This window comes from Gymnoscopelus braueri, assembly GCF_963280865.1.
Source record: "Gymnoscopelus braueri genome assembly, chromosome: 21".
NCBI lineage: Eukaryota > Metazoa > Chordata > Actinopteri > Myctophiformes > Myctophidae > Gymnoscopelus > Gymnoscopelus braueri.
The window spans coordinates 1,135,209-1,161,940 of record NC_137623.1 but is presented as its reverse complement, the minus strand read 5'-3'; the positions used below and the strand labels follow the sequence as shown (position 1 = coordinate 1,161,940).

The following is a 26,732-nucleotide window of genomic DNA, read 5'->3' as shown; positions in this document are numbered from 1 at the left end:
ATAAACCTGCCATCATACATGACGCCATACTTTATTATTTTCAGTTCTAATTGTCTAAATACTGTTCTTTAGTCACTGTGTTCAAAATGTGTTATATTACTGGATTTTATGCATCGTAAGGCTGCGATGTTTGTCAAGGTTCATAATGTTATTGTGTGTCTGTTTTTGTTTCGTTTGTCTAGTTATTTGTTTTGTCTACTCCGTGTACATGTAACGATTGTGACATGTATTTATGTTGAGACCTCCTCTAAAACGAGATGGCTCATCTCAAGGAGTTTATCCTAATAAAGAAACTTGAATCATTACTCTATTAAACCATGTTACGCACTGGCATACTGCAACACAGAATTACTTTATCACTGTCTGTGTGTGTGTGTGGGTGTGGGTGTGGGTGTGGGTGTGGGTGTGTGGGTGTGGGTGTGGGTGTGTGTGTGTGTGTGTGTGTGTTCGGTATCATCTGTGGAACAAAGTGTTTATCTCAGAGTGTATGGAGAGAGTGTGTGTGCGCAATTCCATTCGTTTTAATTGTTTTTTAGAGAGGATTTGCTAGTTTATATTTGTTTAAATGCTAATAGTTTTAGTTTCTTTGTATCAGTGTTAGTGTTAATGTGTTATACCTTGGGTTATTTGTCAGGTGCAGGATTGAAAAGGTAAATTATGTAATACAAACCTAACAGAAGATAGTATTTTAAAAGGTATTCAGTTACAGATGAACCACCAACCATCCACAAACTAAAACTAATGACATGTTTGTGTAATGTCAGTTAGTTTTACAAACACACATAACAATACAGTTCCAGTTAGTTATTGTTTTATTTTTTATTGTAGTTTATTTAGTGTATTTAGTACAGTTAACAAATATGATTTTTCAATTTTAGTTTTCGTTAACTGTGTGTGTGTGTGTGTGTACCTCTCTCTCCTTGCTCTTCCGGTCCACAGGGTCAGTGTAGGAGAAGCAGAGGTCAGTCAGGCTGTTGTTACTGCAGCAGTCCATGGTACCGTCCAACCGCTTGTAGGCTGACCACACACACACACACACACACACACACACACACACACACACACACACACACACACACACACACACACACACACACACACACACACACACACACACACACACACACACACACACACACACACACTTACTAGACTTGTTGACATTGTAGGACAACACTTTTATGAATGTATTTTAAAAATATACATTTTTTTAATCATTTTTAACCGTAAGCCTAAAGCCCAAAAATAGCAGATCTACAAGCTCATAAAGTGACACGCTGTGAGCTTGTAGATCTGCTATACTCATTGAGACTCCACTGGTCATCACACTCAGGAATGCAACAAAAACTAAAACATCTCCATGAATTCAAGTCTTCATGTTGTGTGTAATTGATATAAAACAAGTCATCTTTTGTGGTGAACTAGTCCTTTAACAAAAGGAGAGACTCCACCCACCTCTGCCGTGGGCCCAGCTGTGCTGCAGGCTGGTGACGGGGACACAGTACCCGGTCTGAGGCCTGAGGGACAGGCGGGACAGACAGCCGGTCCAGTCCTCTACGCCGCTGACGGGGCAGTCCTCCAGCGCCGTCACGATGTCCCCTACAGACATGCCCCTGGGCCCGTCCGCTGGAGACCCCTAGTGGCAGAGAGAGGTACATGTATTACTATGTGTCCCCTACGGACATGCCCCTGGGCCCGTCCGCTGGAGACCCCTAGTGGCAGAGAGAGGAATATGTGTCACTATGTGTCCCCTACAGACATGCCCCTGGGCCCGTCCGCTGGAGACCCCTAGTGGCAGAGAGAGGTACATGTATTACTATGTGTCCCCTACAGACATGCCCCTGGGCCCGTCCGCTGGAGACCCCTAGTGGCAGAGAGAGGTACATGTGTCACTATGTGTCCCCTACAGACCTGCCCCTGGGCCCGTCCGCTGGAGACCCCTAGTGGCAGAGAGAGGTACATGTATTACTATGTGTCCCCTACAGACATGCCCCTGGGCCCGTCCGCTGGAGACCCCTAGTGGCAGAGAGAGGTACATGTGTCCCCTACGGACATGCCCCTGGGCCCGTCCGCTGGAGACCCCTAGTGGCAGAGAGAGGTACATGTATGTGTACCCTACGGACATTTCTTTGGCTATTCAGAAATAGCAGATCTACAAGCTCATAGCGCCATGGGACCATTTTGAATTACAATACAATGTCACGTAGGCTTGTAGCCTACATGAATGACATATTATGATAACAATCAAATCGCCATGAATGGGGTTTGTATATTAATTAATTTAACCCATACCGAGCAGTGCACAAGCAGTCATGTAGGATATTCCCCGTGAGACTCGGACGGGCGGCAGGGATCCTGTGCTGCCACGTTAATAAGAGATTCGATCGTCGGGTTTATATCCTTAACCCAGCCAGGTTGTGTAGCCTACATAATGACATAACTCCATAACATAGAAGCTACTGTAAGTTTGTAGACCTCACTGTCCATGAAAAGATGGTCGGGGCTCCCGAAAATGCTCTCGCAGAAGCGCTCGTATATTTTGAAAATAGCAGATCTACAAGCTCACAACGTGTCGAGATGAGACCTGTTTGTAGATCTGCTATTTTCAAATAGCCAATGCAGCCAGATCTGCAAGCTTAACCGAATGACTGTTAAAGCAGTTTGTTTACATTTGTTTATAAAATGTTATATTTTTACAGGTATTATTTATTAGTGAGTGGATTATGTGTCCAGATGCCTGTCAGACAGTCAGACAATGCTGCTCCTCAGGTCTACGATGGAATAAACGGGCGCAGCCAACGTCAACAACTGGTCTCTACCAGACGTGAGATCTCAGCGTACGGTAGGATGAAGCCAACGTCAGGATATATTGATAAATGCCTAAAGTTACGGTGATCTCGCCGTACGCCCATTATTTGGTCTGCAGTGCACCGCGTTGATAAATGAGGGCCAATGTGTGGCTGGGGGTAGAGCGCTTAGTCACTGTAACACTAGCCTCCATCTCCAGGCTTTTATTTTTTTAGTTTTGCTCAAAAATAAGAGCCTGGACCAGCCTGTTGACGCGAGCTATGTAAGTGCACTGTGGTTGGGGACCGGAAGTTGAGAGTTGGTTAAGTCCCGGGAAAGACGCGCTGTGATTGGCCAGTAGTCACTTAGAGTGTCAGTTGGGGCAAACGCAGTCCTCACAACATCATTTACTATTCTGTGCCTATCGGTACATAACTCTATCGGTACATAACTCTATCGGTAAATAACTCTATCGGTACATAACTCTATCGGTACATAACTCTATCTGTACATAACTCTATCTGTACATAACTCTATCTGTACATAACTCTATCGGTACATAACTCTATCGGTACATAACTCTATCGGTACATAACTCTATCGGTACATAACTCTATCGGTACATAACTCTATCGGTACATAACTCTATCGGTACATAACTCTATCGGTACATAACTCTATCGGTACATAACTCTATCGGTACATAACTCTATCTGTACATAACTCTATCGGTATATAACTCTATCGGTACATAACTCTATCGGTACATAACTCTATCGGTATATAACTCGGACGGGGCTGAGTAGGCTCAAAGCGAACTTCGCAACGTTCGGCACCGCAACTCGCCCGCTTGGTGGTGCCTCTCGTGGCTCACGTTCGCTTGAGACTGCGCCCCTCCATCGCGGTCCGGTCCAAAACTATACTTTATCGGCGAAAAAAAGTGGTCCGCGGTTGTTTGAAAAAGTAACGTCCCAAGCGGGAGTCGAACCCAGACTCCCAGAGGTATTTTTTCTCCTGAGATTTTGAACCCGCCCTCTACACCAGATATCAGACACGCTATAGAGCGCGCCAAAAATCCTGAAGGGGGCGTCAACAAGTGTGTTTTGGTAGCGGCGGACATCTTTGAGGGGTAAAAACCAGGTTGACTTAACATTGCCCAATGCCACGCCCCCCCCGTGGTGACGACACGTTGGCACGCTCTATAGGGCAGCCTACTGTAACACAGTGTGGAACTTATTAAATATCATAAATTCAAGTCAAATGTTTAATTTGTGGGAATGTCTCAACTACATCATTGTTTAGCTTGGGCTCCTTGTCTCTGAAGCTCTGTGGTGAACCCTGGAATGTGTATTACACACTTTAAACATTATTATTGTTTTGTTTAAAAAGGGATAGTTCACCCCAAAAAAAATAAAAAAGATTATTCACCCCATAGAGACTTGAATTTATGGATATGTTTTAGTTTGTCTCATTCATAAGATAATAATTAATGACCAGCTGGTCATCACATTATTGTCTTAGGAATGAGACAAACTAAAACATATCCAGGCCATGTCTCCATGGAGTGACTGATACATAGAAAAGATAAATAAAGCACACACACACACACACACACACACACACACACACACACACACACACACACACACACACACACACACACAATTTTTCAAAAAATAGCAGATCTACAAGCTCATAGCGCGGCACTCGGTGCTGCGCTATGAGCTTGTAGATCTGCTATCTTTGAATAGCCCAAAGTATACAGTAATGGGTCAAGTGGTCGCACAGATGCGTTCCTGGTTTGAATGAGTTAAAAGCAAAGCGCAAGACACACTTTTTTACTGTATGGTTTTAATTTGCTTCCTTTTAATAGTTTTTGATGTATTGTATGTATTTGATCTTAATGTTTTGTTCTTGTTTAATGTTTGTGTTCATTTCATTTTCCTTGCATTTAATCTTGTATTGATATGTTTATGTAAAGCACTTTGGGCTGCATGTGATGTCATGAAATGTGCTACACACACATACAGTTTATGAATGTATTATCATCTCTGCTTCTCAATATGGACAACAATGCACTTTTAAATGTAACATGTGAGCCTGTCCTTTTTTCCATTTACATGTGAGTGACTTGTTTGAATTAAAAAGGACACATTCTTACATTGTGTGTATTCAGACAAAGTGTGTAACACACATTCCAGAGTTCACCACAGAGCGTCAGAGCCAAGGACGGCCCAAGCTAAAAGAAATGCAGGCCCTCCTTAGTTGAGAAATTCCCACAAATTAAAGATTTGACTTGAATTTATGATATTTAATATGTTCCATACTGTGGTTCAGTGATTAAGCCACACAGTGTCTCTATAGAAAGCAGTGTGAAGTGTCACCAACATGTGGAATGTCTTTCTAACAAACATCTTTACCCTCCTTCATAACCGCCATGAAGGAGAACCTGTCTGTAATGTGTAACTGCTCCTAGAAAAGTCCTCTAAGCTTTAAGACTGGGAACTAATCTGTGTCATTTTTTACATTTCTTTGGCTATTAAAAAAAAATAGCAGATCTACAAGCTCATAGCACAGCACAAAAATAGCAGATCTACAAGCTCATAGCACGGCAGAGTGCCGTGCTATGAGCTTGTAGATCTGCTATTTTTGAAATCTAGGTAAATCTTTGAATAGGCCTATATACATTTTAACTCAAATCTATGCTTCTGGAGGTTCTATGAACGTCTCAATCCCAACAGTTTTTTTGATAAAACGTATGTTGTCTCAAACTTCTTCCATGTGAAGGACCACAAAATGTTATGTATTTGGCTGCGGAAATGTGCATGTGACGTGTCTCTACGTTTGGATTTTTTTGTGTGTTTTCCCGTAAATGAACCGTTAATTTAAATGAACCTTTAATATATTCGGAGAAAAGAAAAACAATCTACAAGCTCACAATGAAACACATTTGTGACGTGAGTGCTAATTGAAGAAGGTCAGAACAGAAGGGCCCCTCTGGGCCCCAACCGTTTCATGGTGGCCATGAGATCTATTTAGCCATTTATTTTATTACAGACCCCTCATTCAAATAAAGCAAAGAGAATAAGTCAATAGTTTAATACGTATAATTATGAAAAAAAAAGTCTAATGCACATCAAACAATAACAACATACTGATGATTGCACTTGACTTGATATTTTCATAATAAAAATTTAAATTTCAGTTCCTTAGTTTATTTATTTGTCTCAGTTCTCTGTCTGCTAAATGTCTAGTCACATGACGTGTGGTTTGTCTGCAAGTGTCTTTTTAAGTTCTCTTTCTTCACCATCACTGTGCAGTTCTGGCTGATGAGACACATACTTCCAGTAGAATAATGATGACAGAGCTCTATCCAGTTCCATGTATGATACACAAATACATATGGCTGACACTTCAGTTCCTTTTTCTCAGTTCTCTGTCTGCTGGAAAGGTTTAGTCAGATGATATGCAAATGTAGCAAACGCTGTGATCTTAGTTCTATATTAGCTTAGTAGTTTCATTATATATTGTTCTAATTAGTCTTTTTATTAGTAAGTTTTTGGTAAGCTATTTAGACTCTCTCTGAGTCTCCCTGGTAGTAGGTTTTTGGTATTACGGATGTTATGTTTGTCTTTGTCTTGTCCTGTATTTGTTGTTACTGGCAGAGCTGTGTAACATGTATTTGCCTCTTCTCTTGGCCAGTGCACACTCATAAAAGAGACCATGGTCTCAATGTGATTTTACTGGTTAAATAAAAGTTTTTAAAAAAATGCTGCCAGGGTCAATCCTGTGTTAACTCACACTTCTCCACTCATTTGTTAGTTTCAAGAGTTGTGGTTTCCGTGGGTGCCAGAGGTTTATTAAAATATTATACGTTGAGTGCCTGCATTTCTTCCATCCACTTGCGTTATACGTTTCGTGCTGTAGAAGCCCCGACGCGGAAGTGCATGTAAACAAAGCGTGCGTGCGAGACGGCGGAGGGTCCCGACTAACGCCTGGAACAATAATATTTCCAACGCGATCCTCCATTGCAGCGTGATCGCCGATCGAAAACGGCTCGTTTCCACCACGTTAAAAAGAAATGGAGATATTAAGCTTTTAGTCAAGGAGATAACATTGAAAACGCCGACCGGAAGGATTTTTGACATGGAGCCACATCCAGCCTCTTCTTCTCAGAAACTCCTTGGGTGATGTCAAAGTTTCGTTTTAGCGCCCCACGTGGGCCACTCGTATAAAAATAGAATTGGGTCAAAAATGGTCCGGACCGTTTTCGGCACTTCTCGTTTGGATCCTCAAAAACGGTCCGGACCGTTTGGCACTCGATGTGTTAAGATGAACACGTATCCATGTTGATGAGAAAGTCTCAGACCATGAGTAGGTGGTATATGATGTCAGGTATGCCAGTGGAACAATGAAAGAATGAAGGGCTACAACACACTGTAGGACATTTGGTTCCATTTGGCTGTCGGGGACCTTTTTTTGCCGTTCGCCGACAAAACCCGCGATCTGATGCAAGATCGGGCATTGCTCGCAGAGATGTTGCTCGCTGCGTGTGAAAGGCAACGAGAGAAGATCCACCCGCCATAAAAGCGATCGGCGAGACCTTCCGGAGCGTTTTTTTAGATTTCTAGCATGTTTGATATTTGGCTCTCTCTCCGACTGGAGATCTTACAGTATGAATGAGGTTGTGATCACTCTGCCAGGAGATCCATGCTACAGCCAACCAGAGCACAATCTCTGTTTTTATCACCGTGGGCTGAACGACCAAGGAAATTCTTCTGACCAGTGTTGCCAGATTTTGCGAGAGAAATAAGCAACCAGGTCTATGAAAACAAGCCCAAAAGAAGCGACTAGGCCACACAGGCACTTTAAACCTATATACAAATACATTGGATATTTGAAAATAGCGGATCTACAAGCTCGTTGTGAGCGGTTATTTTCAAAGAAAAATCTTGAAAGAAAACAGGAAATTGCGGAATGTTTTCCAAATCCACACAAATCTTGCATGGCGGTGTATGGCACAACATATTTTCAGAGGTTGTTTGAGAACCACTGGTTTAAACAACATATGGAAACAAGCCCAAATAAGCAACTACACTTTAGAAACAATTAACCCCCAAAAAATGAGAGCGAGAGAGAGAGAGAGAGAGAGAGAGAGAGAGAGAGAGAGAGAGAGAGAGAGAGAGAGAGAGAGACTTACAGAGGAATAGAGAATTATTTAATGTCAATCATTAGCGTCCTGTCTCGGTCTCACGGGAGCCTTGCACGTTGTCATGAGACGTCGGTTAAAATGAATTGGAATAAAAACAAATGTATGTATCGGGTCTAGAGAGCATGGTGGTGAAATGTGTGATCCCTTTGATCAATCGTATAGTGAAAACCACAACGATATTATGCAGCCGATTTCGAGAAAGAGACTTGTGTAATGTGAAGTGCTTAACCATCAGATGACTCCCTGACCAATGGAAAAGCTGTCCTAAGGCAGCTACACACTGTTGAATATTTAGGATAGATTATGTACACATTATAACCAAAATACAGAATGTGCCAGGGACACGTTTGTCTGTGTACCAACATGTTGATGACCCCTGACCCCTGCACAGGACAGCAAGGGGTCAGCCAATGTGATGATGTGTGAACACTAATCATCTGTAATTAACCCCATGGACCCTGTGATTAATGAGTACAAACACACACTGACCTCAGTGACCTCAGTGACCAGTGCTCCAGCTCCAGTATAGTAGACAGGAAACAGGAAGACGGGCAACAGGAACAGGAACCCCAGCGCTGCTACACACAGGACAAAGTTGTGCCACACTCCTAGAGAGAGAGACACACACACACACACACACACACACACACACACACACACACACAGTATTACTATACCTGTGAGGACATCAGCATTGTAAGACAATTGACAGCACACAGGCATTGTAAACTAAAAGTGTAAGTAGTGTGCAAATCAAATAAGCCTAATATAATAATATATATATATATATATATATATATATATATATATATATATATATATATAATATATATATAATATGCCTAAACCTAATTAAAAATGTCACTTTTTTCCAAAATTATTTGTTTAAAATAGCAGCTACAAGCTCTGCTATTTTCAAATATCCGATGCAAATATAAGTCATGTATAAGTTTAACGTGTGGCCTGTATTATAGTCACTTCTTTTGGGCTTGTTTTCATAGAAATGGTTTGCTTATTTATCTCGCAGAATCTGGCAACGCTGCTTGAAAGGAGGACAGCTAGACAGAGATCAATCTGGGAACCCCGAGCCAAATGAGAAGGAAAAACAGCGCCCTCTGCTGTTTGTACTATCTCTATCTGGCTCTGGGACAATGACGACGCAGCACCTATGCGCAAGGAAACCGGGGTTTTGGTCCATAGATATTAGAAACCTAGATACCTCATTGGCCTCTGCAGTTCATTGGGGCGACTGGTATCGCAATACACGGCGGCTCTTCCGTCTTCCGCAGGGAACCTGTCACTCAAGTGACTACTGGCCAATCACAGCACTCACAGTGCGTTGACTACTGGCCAATCACAGTGCGTCTTTTCCGGGACTTGTCAGTGCAATGGTTCTCAACCAGTGGTCCGGGAACCACCAGTGGTCATTGAGGGGGTTCCAGGTGGTACCCAGCTAAATGATGGAGAGTTGATAATAACCAAATGGACCCTTATAGATCTTTAAATCTTGAGTATAACATTTCACACTGTCAAGAGTCAAATTGTTAAACATCTGCATTACTTACTAAACAAGTACACAATTAGAGAACGTAAACAATTGTTATTTTGACAACATCTTATCGAACGATAACATATTCTAAGTTTTGGGTGTGAGAGGCTAAAGCTTATCAAACGGTGTTCCGTGACTCAAATGCTGAATAAATAATGGACCTTGATATGAAAAAGGACCATGTCTCTTTGAATTTCACAAATAGAGTGTGGAGTTTGCTAGATGCTGCGCACAGCTGCTGCCTCTTAAAGGGTTAAAAGCTGGGATACAAAAAGACCCGCCCCCACCTGCCTCTGATTGGCCTACCGAACTTCCGTTTCTGTGACGCACAGGCAGCCCTGCGGAAGCAGGAAGTGCGCCCGAGATACAAATGCTTCAGAGCCGAATGAGGCGTCTACCTTTATATGTCTATGTTTTGGTCTGCCTTCAGCTTTCACTTCCGGTGGTGCCTCTATGTTTTCATTCCCACTAACAATATTTCTACACGGAACACTAACACCACTTCTCCCAGAGAACATGGATCGTTTTGGTTATAAGCCCACTTGTTTCTATGGTGAAAGAGCAAGTTAAAATGTGAATATCTTTCCGTGGTTTTGTCTGCTCCGCGGACGCTATTGTTAAATTAGTTTCGGCTTGTTTCGAGTAGGGAAGGATCGGCGGACACGTAAATCCCGCCCACTACATTTGATTGGGTAAAGCGCGGCCTGCTTCCTGATCTGAAGGCACGCCCACGCCCACACAGTGCATACACGTTATGACGAGCCTTCACGACAGATTCCAACGCAGAGCAGAATCTGTTCTTGAGAGATTAGACAGAGATAGATGAACGCAGCATGTCATTATGTATTCAAATGGTACATATTCATTACTAATCATTCATTGGAGTCGAGTTAAATTGCATGTTGAAAAAAAATCCTACATTATAAAATCTAATCAAAAGAACAGTTAGCTTGTAGATCAGCTATTTCCAGGTATTTTTAAAACCTTTTGAAAGTAGAGAATAAATTCTTTGTAATAAAAAAGGGCAGATAGGACAAATAACTGAAGTATATGAAACATAAATATTCATAATATTCATAATGTTCAATGGCAAACGAAAGGTCAACTTGAACGTTGTCATGGTGACTGAAAGCCCTGAACATCCTCTCAGAGCAGACACACACAGAGGTACTGGGGTCTGTGCTGCCCTCTAGTGGCTGTCACTTCAAACAGCAGGCAGAAGGGCTATTTGAGTTCATCCAATAATCCTCATGTTGTTTTTCTCTCATTTTAAAGCTGCTCTCTCTCTCCTGTCATGTTGTTAATTAATTTCCAATCAATGGAGCAATTATTTCAGATTTCTTGTCCACCTTTAAGGTCCTTACACACCAGGGGCGATTTTTTCATGCGAATAATACGTTTTTTTTTTAAACCTTATAAAGTCAATACAAGCTTCCATGGAGCGAAAAGGCGTCTTTTAATTATTCGGGACGAGTCCAAATTGTGCGTATATTCGCATAATCGCCGATGTGTAATGACATTACATTACATTACATTACACATGACCTTTAATAATAATAATAATAATAATGGATTTTATTTATAACGCACTTTACATTTACAAGAAATGCTACAGAAGGCAATTGCATAAAAACAGAAACATCACCAATAAAAGAAAACAACAACTAGGAAACTAGAAGAAAACTATTAAAACATGGGGGCATAAAGCCTAGAGGTAAAACCAGCTAAAAAAATGCTTTGCTAAAAAGGTAGGTCTTTAGTCCTCTCTTAAAACAATCAACTGACTGTGGAGCTCTCAGGTGGACAGGGAGGGCGTTCTACAGGGAGGGCGTTCTACAGGGAGGGCGTTCTACAGGGAGGGCGTTCCACAGTTCGGGGGCGGCCGAGCAGAAAGCCCGGTCGCCCATGGTACGAAGCTTTGCCTTGTGGGTTTTGAGGAGGTATGTGTTTGAAGAGCGGGTGTTGCGGGTTGAGGGTTGTAGGGGGACTAATTCCTTGAGGTAGGAAGGAGCGTTGCCGTGGATGCACTGATGCGTCAGAAGGGAAACCTTGTATTGGGTTCTGAAGGAGACGGGAAGCCAGTGGAGTGAACTTTAGAGTTCCATCATGTCAAGGTAACGACACAATGCAAACCTCTACCAGACTGGTCTAACCATTTATCCAATCCAATCCACTTTATTTGTAAAGCACATTTCACAACCAGGGTTTACAAAGTGCTGTACAGAAAATCTAATGGCTTTGTCTCATTTTAAAAGTGTCTGTTTTTGTAACTCTTTCACTGCCAGATTAAATACAATACAATATAATGAATCGCCCACAGCCAGCGTTTTTAGTTTTTTCCTTTTCAACTAGTGACAGAATATGTATGTTTTAGGGGCTTGAGTGTCGTCACACATGTGTAAGACCACTTAGACCACTTAGTGAAACAGTACTGGATGTGAGAGAACATCGTGCATGTCATTTCTTTGTTAAACCCATTAAGACCTGAAGCCCATTCTACAAATGTCTTCTAAATCCCAACAGTTTTCTGAAAAACGTACGTTTCTACATCAGTGGTGCTCAAACCTTTTCATGTCTAAGACCCCCAACATGACATGTATTTGGCCACCGACCCCCATCTGAAAATATGTTGTTCCAGGGACCCCCACGATGCACAGATTTGAGTTAAAATTGTTCGCTTTAAAATAGTACATATTCAAAAAATAGCAGATCTACAAGCTTTTAACCCATTTAGATCTGAGGCCGGTTCTAATAACGCCTTCTAAATCCTGACCTAAAGTTTTCTGAAAAAACGTCATTACAAACATACTGTAAACATAGCAACAAGAACCCCAAAGAGGGGTTCCTGTCCTGAAAGGTATAGTTACATATAGGGGTTCCTGTCCTAAATGTTGAGTCCAGGATGACTCAACATTTAGAGGTACTTGAACTGTGTTACCAATTCATGTCCAGAAAGGAGTGAGTTCTCAACTGTCCCAGAGTGCCGTTGGGGGTATGGTATGGTATGGTATGGTATGGTATGGTATGGTATGGTATGGTATGGTATGGTATGGTATGGTATGGTATGGTATGGTATGGTATGGTATGGTATGGTATGGTATGGTATGGTATGGTATGGTATGGTATGGTATGGTATAGTATAGTATAGTATAGTATAGTATAGTATAGTATAGTATAGTATAGTATAGTATAGTATAGTATAGTATAGTATAGTATTGTATTGTATTGTATTGTATGGTATGGTATTGTATTGTATTGTAAAGTAAAGTAAAAGCAGACAGGACTCACCGGCACAGAAGATACGTAGCTGCTGTGCGGGAGAGATGAGGTTGAGGTGAGTGGTGAACAGATCCACGAAGGCCCCGGGGTAAACCACGAACATGAACATCCCGAAACCATTCACCCTCACCTGCTCCCTGTGGGGATGGACACACACGCACACGCACACACACACACACACACACACACACACACACACACACACACACACACAGGTTATTATAGTTAACGAAAACTAAAAACTAGAATAAAACAAATAAACGATAACTAACTGAAACTGTATTGTGTGTTTACTAAACTAACTAAAACTAACAGAAACTATAGACAAAATGCCTTTAGTTTTCGTTTATTGGTTTTTGGGATGATATGCACTTAAGCCTCTCCAAATGATCCAGAATGCCGCAACACGGCATTGGAATGATCGATCGTCACTCAGAGAAGTAGAATGTGGATGTGACGTCGTTCCAAAAAAAAAAGAGAGCTATCTGCTTCCTGTTTGGGATTTTCAGAAAAACAGCTGTAACTCAGTTTATTTTTTTGCATTGTAAACCACTAGTTTTCAGCGGGCTGAAGCCCCAACATGGCGGATGGCGGTTGGAACGTTGTCGTTCCTATGGATACACAGATCCCTCCACTAACCCACGGGGACTATTTTGTTTGTGTTTGTGGGACAAAATGTCGGTTCCACAGCGTTTCAAATATCATGGGATTGAGGTAATTATACGCTGGCAAGGGGATAGAAAACTATGTTTAATATCTTGGCAATCAATGTGTTAACTCTTTGACTGCCAGAGTATTTTCATAAAGTACTCCCCCATTGCCAGCAATTTTTGTGTTTTTTTTATTTTTATATTTTGAAAATTTTCATGAAAATAATTGATCAGACTGTTTTTTAAAGACGCCGCACAAATCCGCCACTAGAGAGCACCACATGATAGCTTGATCACCTCCTGGTGTCACTGTTACCCTTCTTGGGCGATTAGACAGGGAAAACCATGAAAACGGATGTGACGTCCTCCCAGATTGTTTTGATCGTCAAAATTACGTTGTGATACACGACGGCGATGACTGATCGTCACCCAGACCATAGATTATAGAAGAGAAGCTGTCCGTTTGTCCGTCATACCGTGTGAAAAACCGTTTGTTTACCTATTTTGGACGAAATGACCGGGGGAAAATAATCAAAAACCGGAAACGGAACCCAGGACATGAAACCGGATGCAGATATGGGTGAAGTAAGTGGAACTCGAGAATAACATTGAATTTTAAGCAGCATAGCGCGATCAGAGATTAAACAATGAACGCAAATCCAACGCGTCTAACGCGTCAATGGCGTGGGTGGATTAAGTAGTTATTGACGCGTTTTCGAGTCAATGGCGTTTATAGAGTTAAGAGCGTCTGCTAAATGCCTAAACTGTAAAGCTATATATAATGTGTGTATAAAGGCCCATTCCCATGTCTATGTCCTGATGAAGGTCTGAACGGCCCAAACGTTGACAACACAATAAAAACACAGCAGAGCTTTGTCAGCATCACCAGTGTGCAGACTGTGTTCTTTTATGATACTTCTGCTTGTCTTGCACCTGGGCCGCGGATGTGTGTGCACTGCCTTTTTCATGTGTGTGTGTGTGTGTGTGTGTGTGTGTGTGTGTGTGTGTGTGTGTGTGTGTGTGTGTGTGTGTGTGTGTGTGTGTGTGTGTGTGTGTGTGTGTGTGTGCGTGTGCCAGGGTTTCCACTAGGCATTTTTGGGACCGGCCACCGTGGCCGGCAGGATTATATTTTACCGGCCAAAGAATACATTTACCGGCCATATTATAATTAACGTCACATGCGTGTTTGCACTGCATACATGCATCCAGCTGATTGGGCTCATTACACCTCGTTACGTTAGAGCTGCGCTTCTTTCCACTTTATCACAGATGCAACCTGTTCCTGTCTTTATAGATAACTAAATGATATGATCTACTGTCTATAGTCTATATCATGCAGAGATGTCGCTTGACAAAAATGAAATGAATAAAGTGGGCATGAGTGAACTGCTGCGTGACGAATACCAAAACGCTCGCCCTAAAACACAGTTGCCCCGGGGAAAATCCGGCGGTATTCGCCTGGTATTCCTAAACATATCAGTAAACTATGCCTAAACCTAACCTATCCTAATCTCTTAACCTCAGTAAAACTATACCTAATCCTAAACCTATTTCTACCCTTATCCTCAGTAAAACAAATACAAGAATACAAGAACCGCTGGTCCGCCTGAAAAATGGGGGCGAGGGTGTTTTGGGGCGAGTCCTAATTACCCTGCGGGCTGTGGTTTCCCTGCGCAACACCGTCGCACAGTATAAACAAATTAATATATATTTTGGGCTTTACATCGATTGTCATTCAACCTTGATATGCAAAAGTAGGTTTTGTTTTGTTTTGTTAACGTTGATTATATATGTCATGATATATGTGGCCTTGCGCGAGGTTGATTACTTGCCTCTATAGTTGCTTTCACAAACTTTCACCACTTTATCCATTGCAGACAGACAGTCCCTGTGCTTGCATAATATCCACGACCCACACGTGTTCGGGACGGGACGGGTCCCTTTATCGACAATTGGGTCCGGTTTGGTTCAGATTCTATCACCTTGGAAAATCCCGGTTCTGTTTATCAACACCCGAGCGAGCCACCCTACTCAGCGCTGATTAGGAGGAGACACAGCTGTGTCTCTTAGCGGTGTTGTGGCGTATAAAAAATAGCAGACATACAAGCTCACAACGCGGCGCGTTGCGACGTGCTGTGAGCTTGTAGCTCTGATATTTTCAACGCGCGACACCATCGTACAACGAATAGGCTATTCTATAACTGCAGCGCACAGCAGCAGCCGAGCAGGCTGTCTGAATTAAACCACACAGTCAGATCATGATATAAACTTTAAATGATTATGATCGTAACGGTTGTAGCCAACTACTTTATGCAAATAATAATATTAATAATAGGCTTAAATGATAAAATAGCCTAATAACAGCATTTTCAGCGTGTTTATATTTACCGGCCAATTAAACATTTTACCGGTCAATGGCCGGTAAATACCGGCTAACGGAATCCCTGGCGTGTGCGTGTGTGTGTGTGTGTGTGTACCTCAGTGCTGCCACCGCGTGGCCCAGCTCATGTATTGTGTGTGTGTGTGTGTGTGTGTGTGTGTGTGTGTGTGTGTGTGTGTGTGTGTGTGTGTGTGTGTGTGTGTGTGTGTGTGTGGGTGTGTGTGTGTGTGTGTGTACCTCAGTGCTGCCACCGCGTGGCCCAGCTCATGTATGACGCCGCTGACCAGCAGAGCGCTGAAGAAGTATCCCAGCTGACTGGTGGGCAGGTTGACCCCTGGAACCTACAAACGTACAGTATAGAACCACATCAACATGTAATAACCTCATACTCCAATACATACATGAACATTGAGACGTGTTTGGAGCTTGTAGATCTGCTATTGCAACTGTTATGTTTTGAAAATGTTTTTTTTTACCATTTATTTAAAAAAAAATGAAAACAAATTGAAAATATGTGTCAACATGGAAACAATTATGCAAACAACTATATTGTGGTTACGCAATTATGTAATCATTGTGACAGGCCACACACACACACACACACACACACACACACACACACACACACACACACACACACACACACACACACACACACACACACACACACACACACACACACACACACACACACACACACACACACACGTAGTCGTACCACCACTTGCAGGGCTTGCTGGCCGCTCATGTGAGGGTTATCAGAGGTCATCTGAGCCACGGTCTGCTGTAGAGTCCTGACCAACAGAACCACAGACCCTACCATGGAGACCACCCCGAACACCAGACCACTGGAGAACCTGTTAATGAACACATTATGAGACCACCCCGAAGACCAGACCACTGGAGAACCTGTTAATATAAACACATTATGAGACCACCCTGAAGACCAGACCACTGGAGAACCTGTTAATAAACACACTATGAGACCACCATGAAGACCAGACCACTGGAGAACCTGTTAATAAACACATTATGAGACCACCATGAAGACCAGACCACTGGAGAACCTGTTAATAAACACACTATGAGACCACCATGAAGACCAGACCACTGGAGAACCTGTTAATAAACACACTATGAGACCACCATGAAGACCAGACCACTGGAGAACCTGTTAATATAAACACATTATGAGACCACCATGAACACCAGACCACTGGAGAACCTGTTATAAACAAATTATGAGACCACCATGAAGACCAGACCACTGGAGAACCTGTTAATATAAACATTATGAGACCACCATGAAGACCAGACCACTGGAGAACCTGTTAATAAACACATTATGAGACCACCATGAACACCAGACCACTGGAGAACCTGTTAATATAAACACTATGAGACCACCATGAAGACCAGACCACTGGAGAACCTGTTAATATAAACATTATGAGACCACCATGAAGACCAGAGCACTGGAGAACCTGTTAATATAAACACTATGAGACCACCATGAAGACCAGCATGGATTAAATTGAAACCACAACATTCATACAAGGCTATTAGTAATTAGTACTATTCTATTAGTAGGTGGTATCTACTAATATAATTAGGAGGTGGGGGAGGTCTTAGGAGGTGGGGGGTGGTCTTAGGAGGTGGGGGGAGGTGGGGGGAGGTCTTAGGAGGTGAGGGGAGGTCTTACCACAGGTAGAGGAGGTGGGGGAGGTCTTAGGAGGTGGGGGGAGGTCTTAGGAGGTGAGGGGAGGTCTTACCACAGGTAGAGGAGGTGGGGGAGGTCTTAGGAGGTGGGGGGAGGTCTTAGGAGGTGAGGGGAGGTCTTACCACAGGTAGAGGAGGTGGGGGAGGTCTTAGGAGGTGGGGGGAGGTCTTAGGAGGTGAGGGGAGGTCTTACCACAGGTAGAGGAGGTGGGGGTGGTCTTAGGAGGTGAGGGGTGGTCTTAGGAGGTGGGGGGAGGTCTTAGGAGGTGAGGGGAGGTCTTAGGAGGTGGGGGGAGGTCTTACCACAGGTAGAGGAGGTGAGGGGAGGTCTTAGGAGGTGGGGGGAGGTCTTACCACAGGTAGAGGAGGTGGGGGGAGGTCTTAGGATGTGAGGGGAGGTCTTACCACAGGTAGAGGAGGTGGGGGTGGTCTTAGGAGGTGAGGGGTGGTCTTAGGAGGTGGGGGGAGGTCTTAGGAGGTGAGGGGAGGTCTTAGGAGGTGGGGGGAGGTCTTACCACAGGTAGAGGAGGTGAGGGGAGGTCTTAGGAGGTGGGGGGAGGTCTTACCACAGGTAGAGGAGGTGGGGGGAGGTCTTAGGAGGTGGGGGGAGGTCTTAGGAGGTGAGGGGAGGTCTTAGGAGGTGGGGGGAGGTCTTAGGAGGTGAGGGGAGGTCTTAGGAGGTGGGGGGAGGTCTTAGGATGTGAGGGGAGGTCTTACCACAGGTAGAGGAGGTGGGGGTTCATCCGGGCGCAGTAGGCAAACAGAGGGTTAAACATGGTGGTCTGCCATCTGAGGTGGAAAGGAGCCAACATCAGCCCTCTGCTGCTCAGCCATGACTCATACTTATTACGATGAGTCGTAGAGGACTGGAAAACAACAGATATACAGTACGTTAAAAGGAGAATTCTGCACAACGTTGTTCTTACCTTTTATATTATGTTATTATATCCTATTAGGTGTACCAAAAAATCCTGAAGGGGGCGTCAACAAGTGTCTTTTTGTAGCTGCGGACATCTTTGAGGGGTAAAAACCAGGTTGACTTAACATTGCCCAATGCCACGCCCAATGCCTCGCCCCCGCAGGCTGATTTGCCCCTTCTGCTGGTGACGACACGTTGGCACGCTTAATAGGACAAATGGTACAGTAGAGAAAATACATAACTCCATCCCGAGTCGACCGCAGCTAAAAACCCCTATGCCTATGGGTCTTGCGCTAGTATTTTAATAGCTTCTTTTTTTCCAGACCCTTACAGGTCTGTAACTCTGAGAGAATACAAATTGGACCCTTACAGGTCCATTTGGTTCCATTTGTACACTCTCATAGATATGGTGCTCCTTGAAATTAAAAGGTGTTGAGAAACACTGATCTAGTAATAACAAAAAAATCCATGAATCATTGTTTAAGTGCAGCTACAAGTTATTGTAAATAATAATATAAATAGTACAGTAAGAGTATAAAACAACATCAACTGAAGTATTCAAAATATGACAAAATATCATCGTCATCAGGGGTGAGCTGAAGGGGGTGCTAGGGGGGTCGGCGACCCCTTAGTTCTTCTGACACCATGGGGGCTGGGGGCTCGCGCGTGCTCCACATGCACGAGCTCCACATGCACGCGCGAGCACACACCGTCAGCCGCCCGCGAGCCGTCATCATTAGCACAACAACGCACCGTTAGGGGCGAGCCGTCTTTAACACCTTAAAGGATCTACACCATGAATTAAAAGAATATATTTGGTATTTAATATCATATGGTGTACGTCCCTCAAACCTTTTTCAAAAGGTTTGAGCCTAAATCATCACTCAGATATACTCATCCCAAGTCAATTGTCTCTGGCTTATACAGCACTTTCAGCTGCAATACCAAAACATCCTCTTGGGCAGGGGGGGCTACTGAGCAATTCTGTCTGGCCAGCATCAATGCAATGGCAATGCAAGTGATGTCACTTGCATTGCCATTCTGAAATGGCCTGTTCAGACACGCCCATTCAGAAAATCTCTGAAATGAGAATGAATGACTGAATGTTAAAAAAATATGTTTTTTGGGGTACAAGAGACACTGGGGAGCCCAAAAAATACCCCGCCCCCCAAAAAAAAAATGAAATTCATGGTGTGGCCCCTTTAAACAATGGCCTCAACCTGGCTGCTTTGCATAACATTAGGCTACTCGAAAAAAGCCATGGAGTGTGAAAGGGTTAATCGCTTATCAGAGGACACAAGAGCTACAAAGTTATCCCTGTCTAGCTCTGGTCCATAGTGTTAGAAGGAGTTCTCCTTAACGTTATGGTACTTTCCATTCTTTCCCCTCGCACCGCGGTAGCGCAGCCTCTCGTCTGTAGTAAAATTAAAAAATACACTTTTGGTACTCACCAAAACAAAGACGGTTTAATGGAGTTGAAAGCCTATTCTACTAAGTGGGAACACTCTGAGCCCCCACCTCACGTCTAAAATACACCTTTTGGCCAGAAAAGAAAATATTTCACCGGAAGGAAGAATCTGGTCAATAGGAACATTCCATTGACCAGATCTGTAGAGGGCACTGTGGAGTAATCAAAAAACAGGTTTGAATTCTGGTGAAATATTTTCTTCCCATTTAGTAAAGTAGGCTTTCAACTCCATAAAACCGTCTTTGTTTTGGTGAGTAGCAAAAGGGTATTTATTTTATTTTTTACTTGTTTTAAAAAACACTGTTTTGAAAGCAATGTAAAAAAAAAAAGTAATTCAAGTAAAGACAAGTTGACTGATTATTTTAAGTACTTATGTGTGGGTGAATCTATGTAAAGGGCTTTTATATAAAACTAAAAGGAAAATAAAAAAATTAATTAATTGAAACAAAAATAAAAACAACAAATTAACAATGCAACAAAATAATAAGAAATATAAATACATTAATAATCACATGTTGAATACAGTATTTCAACTAGCGCTGAGTGGCTATGTGCACATGCGTGCGCGCAGCGCGGGCACGTGCACGCGCGTGCGCACGCATGTGCACATAGCCCGCGCACGTGACGTCATAAAATATAGCCCCCATAGTTCAAAAATCCACAGCTCACCACTGATCAGAATGGCACAGACAATAACTCAAGGATAGCAGTATTTTAGGCTTATAGACAGTATAGAGTATAGACAGCTTTTACCATACTGGTAAAACTCTGATTTATTCAATGTGTACTAATGTAGTCTCCTTTCCTATGTTTGGGGTAGAGACTGAGTCCTGGTTCACTTTGCAACTAGACCAAGAAAAGTCTTCTAGCCCCCCCCCCCCCCACACACACACACACACACACACACACACCACTGTATCTCTGTAAATATACTTGTACTGCTCCTAGTGTTGATAATATCTTGTATTGTATGTGTTTCTATGTCTTGATGAGTTGAACACACAGGACCAGTGTTACAGGGTGTCTGGTGCTATGTAGCCAACAGCTCCACCTTGTGGACGTTACTGGTACATACAGTATATACCTGCCTCATGACCAGACAACTATTCTACAATATCTAAATCTTCTCCTGGCTAACACAAACACAGGAAAGAAGTAAACTATGAATGAAGAGAAGATATTTAAGAGGTTTTTGATAATAATAAATGTTTTAGACGGCGTTGACTGACTGGTGTTAATTTACATTGTGCAGATTTAAATGAAGTTAAATCCTTGTCTTGTTCACACCTTACTCTGTGTGCATGCATCTTCTGCATTTCTCTGCCTCCCCCCCCCCCCCCCCCCCCGACTGTCCCCCGACTCCTGACTGTCTGAGACTGGAGACTGTTGTTAACCTGTTAGCTTAAGCTTACAGGCGTTGGGTGAAAAATATACTTTTATAAGTTCACAGGGACGGGCGGTACTGAAGTAAACGCGAGTGGGTAACATTTTATTGTGAAAATCAGAGAGCACTGTTGTGTAGCGCTTAACACAGCCCGCCGGCCTGTCAATAATCAGATCCATAGACCGACCCGTCACCCGTGATTATATCAAAAATACAAACCAGACCCGCCCCGCCCGTGCAGGACTCTGCTCTGACACTGTCTGATTTATGGCCTGTTAAGAACCGATCTGCACGTTCTAAACCTGTAGATCGTGATGCATTGTAGACGTCAGTGGGCTGTTCAGTGGGCTGGTCAGTGGGCTGGTCAGTGGGATGGTCAGTGGGATGGTCAGTGGGCTGGTCAGTGGGCTGGTCAGTGGGCTGGTCAGTGGGATGGTCAGTGGGCTGGTCAGTGGGCTGGTCAGTGGGATGTTCAGTGGGATGGTCAGTGGGCTGGTCAGTGGGATGGTCAGTGGGATGTTCAGTGGGATGGTCAGTGGGCTGGTCAGTGGGATGGTCAGTGGGCTGGTCAGTGGGATGGTCAGTGGGCTGGTCAGTGGGCTGGTCAGTGGGATGTTCAGTGGGATGGTCAGTGGGCTGGTCAGTGGGATGTTCAGTGGGATGGTCAGTGGGCTGGTCAGTGGGATGGTCAGTGGGCTGGTCAGTGGGATGTTCAGTGGGATGGTCAGTGGGCTGGTCAGTGGGATGGTCAGTGGGCTGGTCAGTGGGATGGTCAGTGGGCTGTTCAGTGGGCTGGTCAGTGGGCTGGTCAGTGGGATGGTCAGTGGGATGGTCAGTGGGCTGGTCAGTGGGCTGGTCAGTGGGATGTTCAGTGGGATGGTCAGTGGGCTGGTCAGTGGGATGGTCAGTGGGCTGGTCAGTGGGATGTTCAGTGGGATGGTCAGTGGGCTGGTCAGTGGGATGGTCAGTGGGCTGGTCAGTGGGATGGTCAGTGGGCTTATTCAAAACAACTCAGAGACTCTGCCCTGCACAGTCTAATAGAAATCACAAGCCTTAATAACAGAAATAGTCTATGTAAGTTTAATTAATTGCAAAACATGACACCCCTTATTCAAAACAGATGGCGAATGCATTCTTCTCTTTATAGGGTTCAGGTAGAATTTGAGAACTCTAGTGTGCGCGTGCGTGCGTGCGTGCGTGTGTGTGTGCGTGCGCGTGTGCGTGTGCGTGTGCGTGTGTGTGTGTGTGTGTGTGTGTGTGTGTGTGTAGAGGTGTGTGTGTGTGTGTGTGTGTGTGTGTGTGTGTGTGTGTGTGTGTGTGTGTGTGTGTGTGTGTACCTTCAGCAGTGTGTCAGTGAGGTACACACAGCACCATGCTCCTAACACACACACCACCAGAGGAACCGGGATCATCTCGTTCATCAGGCGGAACAACAGCTGATGAGGGTCCTCTGGTCCTGGTGGAGGGGGGTCCCTAGGGGTCCCTGGTCAGATGTATGTCCTCTGGTGGTCCTCTGGTGGTCCTCTGGTGGTCCTCTGGTCCTAATAGTCCATGAGCCAGACAAGAGTTCATTATCAAATTAGTGGTAAAAACCTGACGTATAATAACTTGTTTATGGGGTCAACAGAGTCTAAAGTCTGACATAATGTACTCATCCTACCTGGTCATGGTTTTCCCCACATTCTGAATTCCCATAGACATGTTTAATATCTCATCAAATAAGAACTGAACAAATGACGAATTATTTACATTTTCTCCATAAATAGACTGTATCAAATATGAGTGACTGACTATCATAAACGATACAGAGCCTCCTCCCTGACTCTAAAATATACATATATATAATATATATATATATATATATATATATATAATATAAAGAATACAGAGCCTCCTCCCTGACAATATCGCAGAGACGGTTTGTTTATTGTTGGACCACAATTCTTATATGAGACGATGCTAAGATGACCCAATGTTATTCTCCATTTAACAAAAACAAAACAAAGATAAATGATAGACAACACTATGACATTTCCCCAGTTGATTACTTACATGAAGACAATTATTTATTGTATTACAAGTCTTCTGAAATTGGATGTTTAAATATGCAAATGAGGCATTACATGGGCAAATATAAGCCCTAATGTGCTTAACTTTCCAGAGAGAGGAAAAGAAAGAAATGATTGAAAAATGTTATAATGTTACACATATAAAAATAGCAGAAATAGCAGATCTACAAGCTTACAACGCGTGACGCGTTGTAAGCTTGTAGATCTGCTATTTCTGCATTTGTTTTCATATTTGAAAATATGTGAACATTTTTCAACATGGAAACGATTGTGACGATTATGCAAAAACAATTGTGATTACACGATTATGTACTAATTGTGACAGACCTAGAAGGCATACTGAGGCATTTGTAGATCAGTTGAATATATCAGGCTGTGCAGCATATGATCCAAAACCATGATAATCATAGGTTCTCTTGAGGTTCGTTATCACATGTTTGTAACTTGCATAGCCCTGAAACATGACTGTCATACCATGACAGATTGACAGTCATGGAACCACTTGTTCCTAGTTTGCGATTTTTTTCCATTTACCACCACTACTTCTACATAAAAGTTCATATTTCAAATATAAAGTGCTGACCCCTATGCCATGGATGTAACAAGTTGAAACGCCCGGGTCTAAGGACCCGTATCTTCCGTATTGTTCAATAAAAAGCTTCTTAATCCAATCGGTGGCCATTTTATTTTTTATTTTTTGCAATTTAGTGCAATACACCTCCCAACCGATAGGGTCGCGTAATTGAAAGCGTCGGATAAAATTCAGAGACAATGGCCGGCCATCGGATTAAAATGCTTTTTATTGAACATAACGGAAGACACGGATACTTAGACCCGGGCGCTTTAACTTGTTACATCCGTGGCCGTGAGGTCAGCACTTTATATTAGAAATATAAACATCTATGTAGATGAACGGGTTGAAAATGTAAAACATTCTCAACCCAGGAACAAGTAGCGCCATGACGCTTAGTGACAGACGAGCGTCATGTGACCCATCATGACTACAGCTTCACAGAGATGTGTGTCAGGCAGTGGTGGGAAAAGTACTCAAATTCTTTACTTAAGTAAAAGTACCAATACTGCAATATAAAAATACTCTGTTACAAGTAAAAGTCCAGAATTCAAAATTTACTTGCGTAAAAATACAAAAGTATTGGCATCAAAATGTACTCAAAGTACCAAAAGTAAAAGTACTAAATATTTGAAAATAGCAGATCTACAAGCTCACAACGCGTCGCAAAGCGACGCGTTGTGAGCTTGTAGATCTGCTATTTTCAAATAGCCTATGTATAAAATAGAGTTAAAGTGGTTAATGTATGTTTCATTATATCATAATTTATATCTGAAAAGTAACTAGTAACTAATGTTTTCAAGTAAATGTAGTGGAGTAAAAAGTACAATATTTGCCTCTGAGATGTAGTGGAGTAGAAGTGAAAGTATTGGAAATTGGAAATACTCAAGTAAAGTACAAATACCTCAAAATTGTACTTAAGTACAGTACTTGAGTAAATGTACTTAGTTACTTTCCACCACTGGAGATTTGCATATATTTGTGCTTATATATCAGGTCTTAACCAGAGGATATAGATATATATTATATAGATATAGTTATCATGATAAAATACAGATGATAGTCAAACAATCTAACCTGATAGATTTACCTCTAATAACCTGGTGTCCAGGGGGTCCTCTGGTTCCTAATGGATGGGTCAGGGGGTCCAGGGGGTCCGCGGACCATCAGATGTAGTTCTAGTGTCTTATTGCGTCGGGAATGTATTTATTTTTATTTTTATTTGCCGTTCTATTCATAGATATCTATATGGTTCTATTGACAACAAGACGTCATCACTGTGCGACCGTCTGTCTTCATCCTGGTCACGTGATCAGTGGATCAGCAGAGTGATGGATCTATGAGGCAGCGTTGCCAGATATTGTGAAAGAAATAAGCAACCGGGTCTATGAAAACAACAACAAAAATTGCAGATTAATGCGGCGCGTTGTGAGCTTGTTAGATGTGCCGTTTTAAAGAAAAGAGGGAAATTGAAAATAAAAGGTGTTTTTTCTTATACCTTTGAAACAATTTAATAGCACAAATCTTGTATAGGGGTCCCTGGTTAAACATATTTTCAGATGGGGGTCCGCATACAAATAAATATAATTTTGGGGGTCCTTACCTTGAAAATGTTTGAGAACCCACTGGTTTATAAAAAACATCAAAACAAGACCGAATAAACAACTACACTTTAGAAACAAGACCCAAAAAAATCAATATTTACAAGCATCTTTAAAGGGAAAACAAGCCCAATGTCGCTTATAATAAGCAGACCTGGCAACCCCGATCCCCAGCCAGACGCGATCAGTCGAACACTGAGTTGAGAGCAGACTGATCGATCTCAGCGTTGCCAGATCTTGTGAGACTAATAAGCAACCAGGTCTAGGAAAACAAGCCCAAAAGAAGCGACTATAATAAGGCCACATGAACACTTTTATGAACCTATATAGTATATAGGTTCATAAAAGTGTTCATGTGGCCTTATTATAGTGTGGGTTGAGGTTTTGTGGGCTTGTTTTTAAAGTGTAGTTACTACACTTTAAAAACAAGAGACTTTACAGAAAACAAGCCCAAAGTTGCTTATAATAAGCAAGCATGGCAACACTGCATGGCCGGATACAGTAGGCGGGCTCTAGAGTCTAGACCGGATGTCTATCACACTGAGCTGATAGAAACCATAGACATATAAAGGTTTCTATATCTATGATAGAAACCAAACCATAGACATATAAAGGTTTCTATATCTATGATAGAAACCATAGACATATAAAGGTTTCTATATCTATGATAGAAACCAATACAAACATGAGTGGATGAGGATTGTATTTCATTTTCATTTAAAGGACTTTTATATATTTAAATTAAAGAGATAAAATAACAGTAACAAATTGCCAACTTGTTTACCTATTCAAGTTTAATAGGTAAAGAAGTTTGTATTAGTTAATATTTGTTCTCCTCCTTTGTACCTTTTGTATTCTTATTTGTATGTCTCTTATGCTGTTTGTTTTATGTCTGGGGACTATATATATATGTCACAGGGAGATTGGAGAACCAGGGAAACTGAAGACAGAGCGCTCGTTTTTAGGCACGGGGCTTTGGGGCGAGGCGGGGCTTTTCGAGACAGGGTTTATTAGCGAGGCTCGCGAGGAGGAGGAGGAGAAGGAGGACGTGGCGCCGCGAGGCGGGGCTTTGATGCGAGGCGGCGTGATGAGGAGGAGGAGGAGACGGCGCCGCCAGGCGGGGCTTTGATGCGAGGCGGCGCTT

General features: G+C 42.8%; 1 protein-coding gene across 1 annotated transcript in view; it reads right to left on the bottom strand.

The window, feature by feature from the left end:
• mbtps2 (membrane-bound transcription factor peptidase, site 2) overlaps nt 1-25,279 on the bottom strand; it is a 35,805-nt gene extending 10,526 nt beyond the window's left edge. Inside the window, exons 1-9 of the mRNA XM_080417999.1 lie at nt 25,078-25,279; nt 22,685-22,888; nt 18,294-18,442; nt 16,576-16,714; nt 16,095-16,198; nt 12,837-12,964; nt 8,489-8,607; nt 1,456-1,636; nt 911-1,017 (exon numbers count right to left, since the gene is read on the bottom strand). Coding sequence (XP_080274125.1) covers nt 911-1,017; nt 1,456-1,636; nt 8,489-8,607; nt 12,837-12,964; nt 16,095-16,198; nt 16,576-16,714; nt 18,294-18,442; nt 22,685-22,768 — 1,011 coding nt within the window. The 5' untranslated portion in view covers nt 22,769-22,888; nt 25,078-25,279. The remainder of the gene's footprint in view (nt 1-910; nt 1,018-1,455; nt 1,637-8,488; nt 8,608-12,836; nt 12,965-16,094; nt 16,199-16,575; nt 16,715-18,293; nt 18,443-22,684; nt 22,889-25,077) is intronic.
• Nucleotides 25,280-26,732: the final 1,453 nt, after the last annotated feature.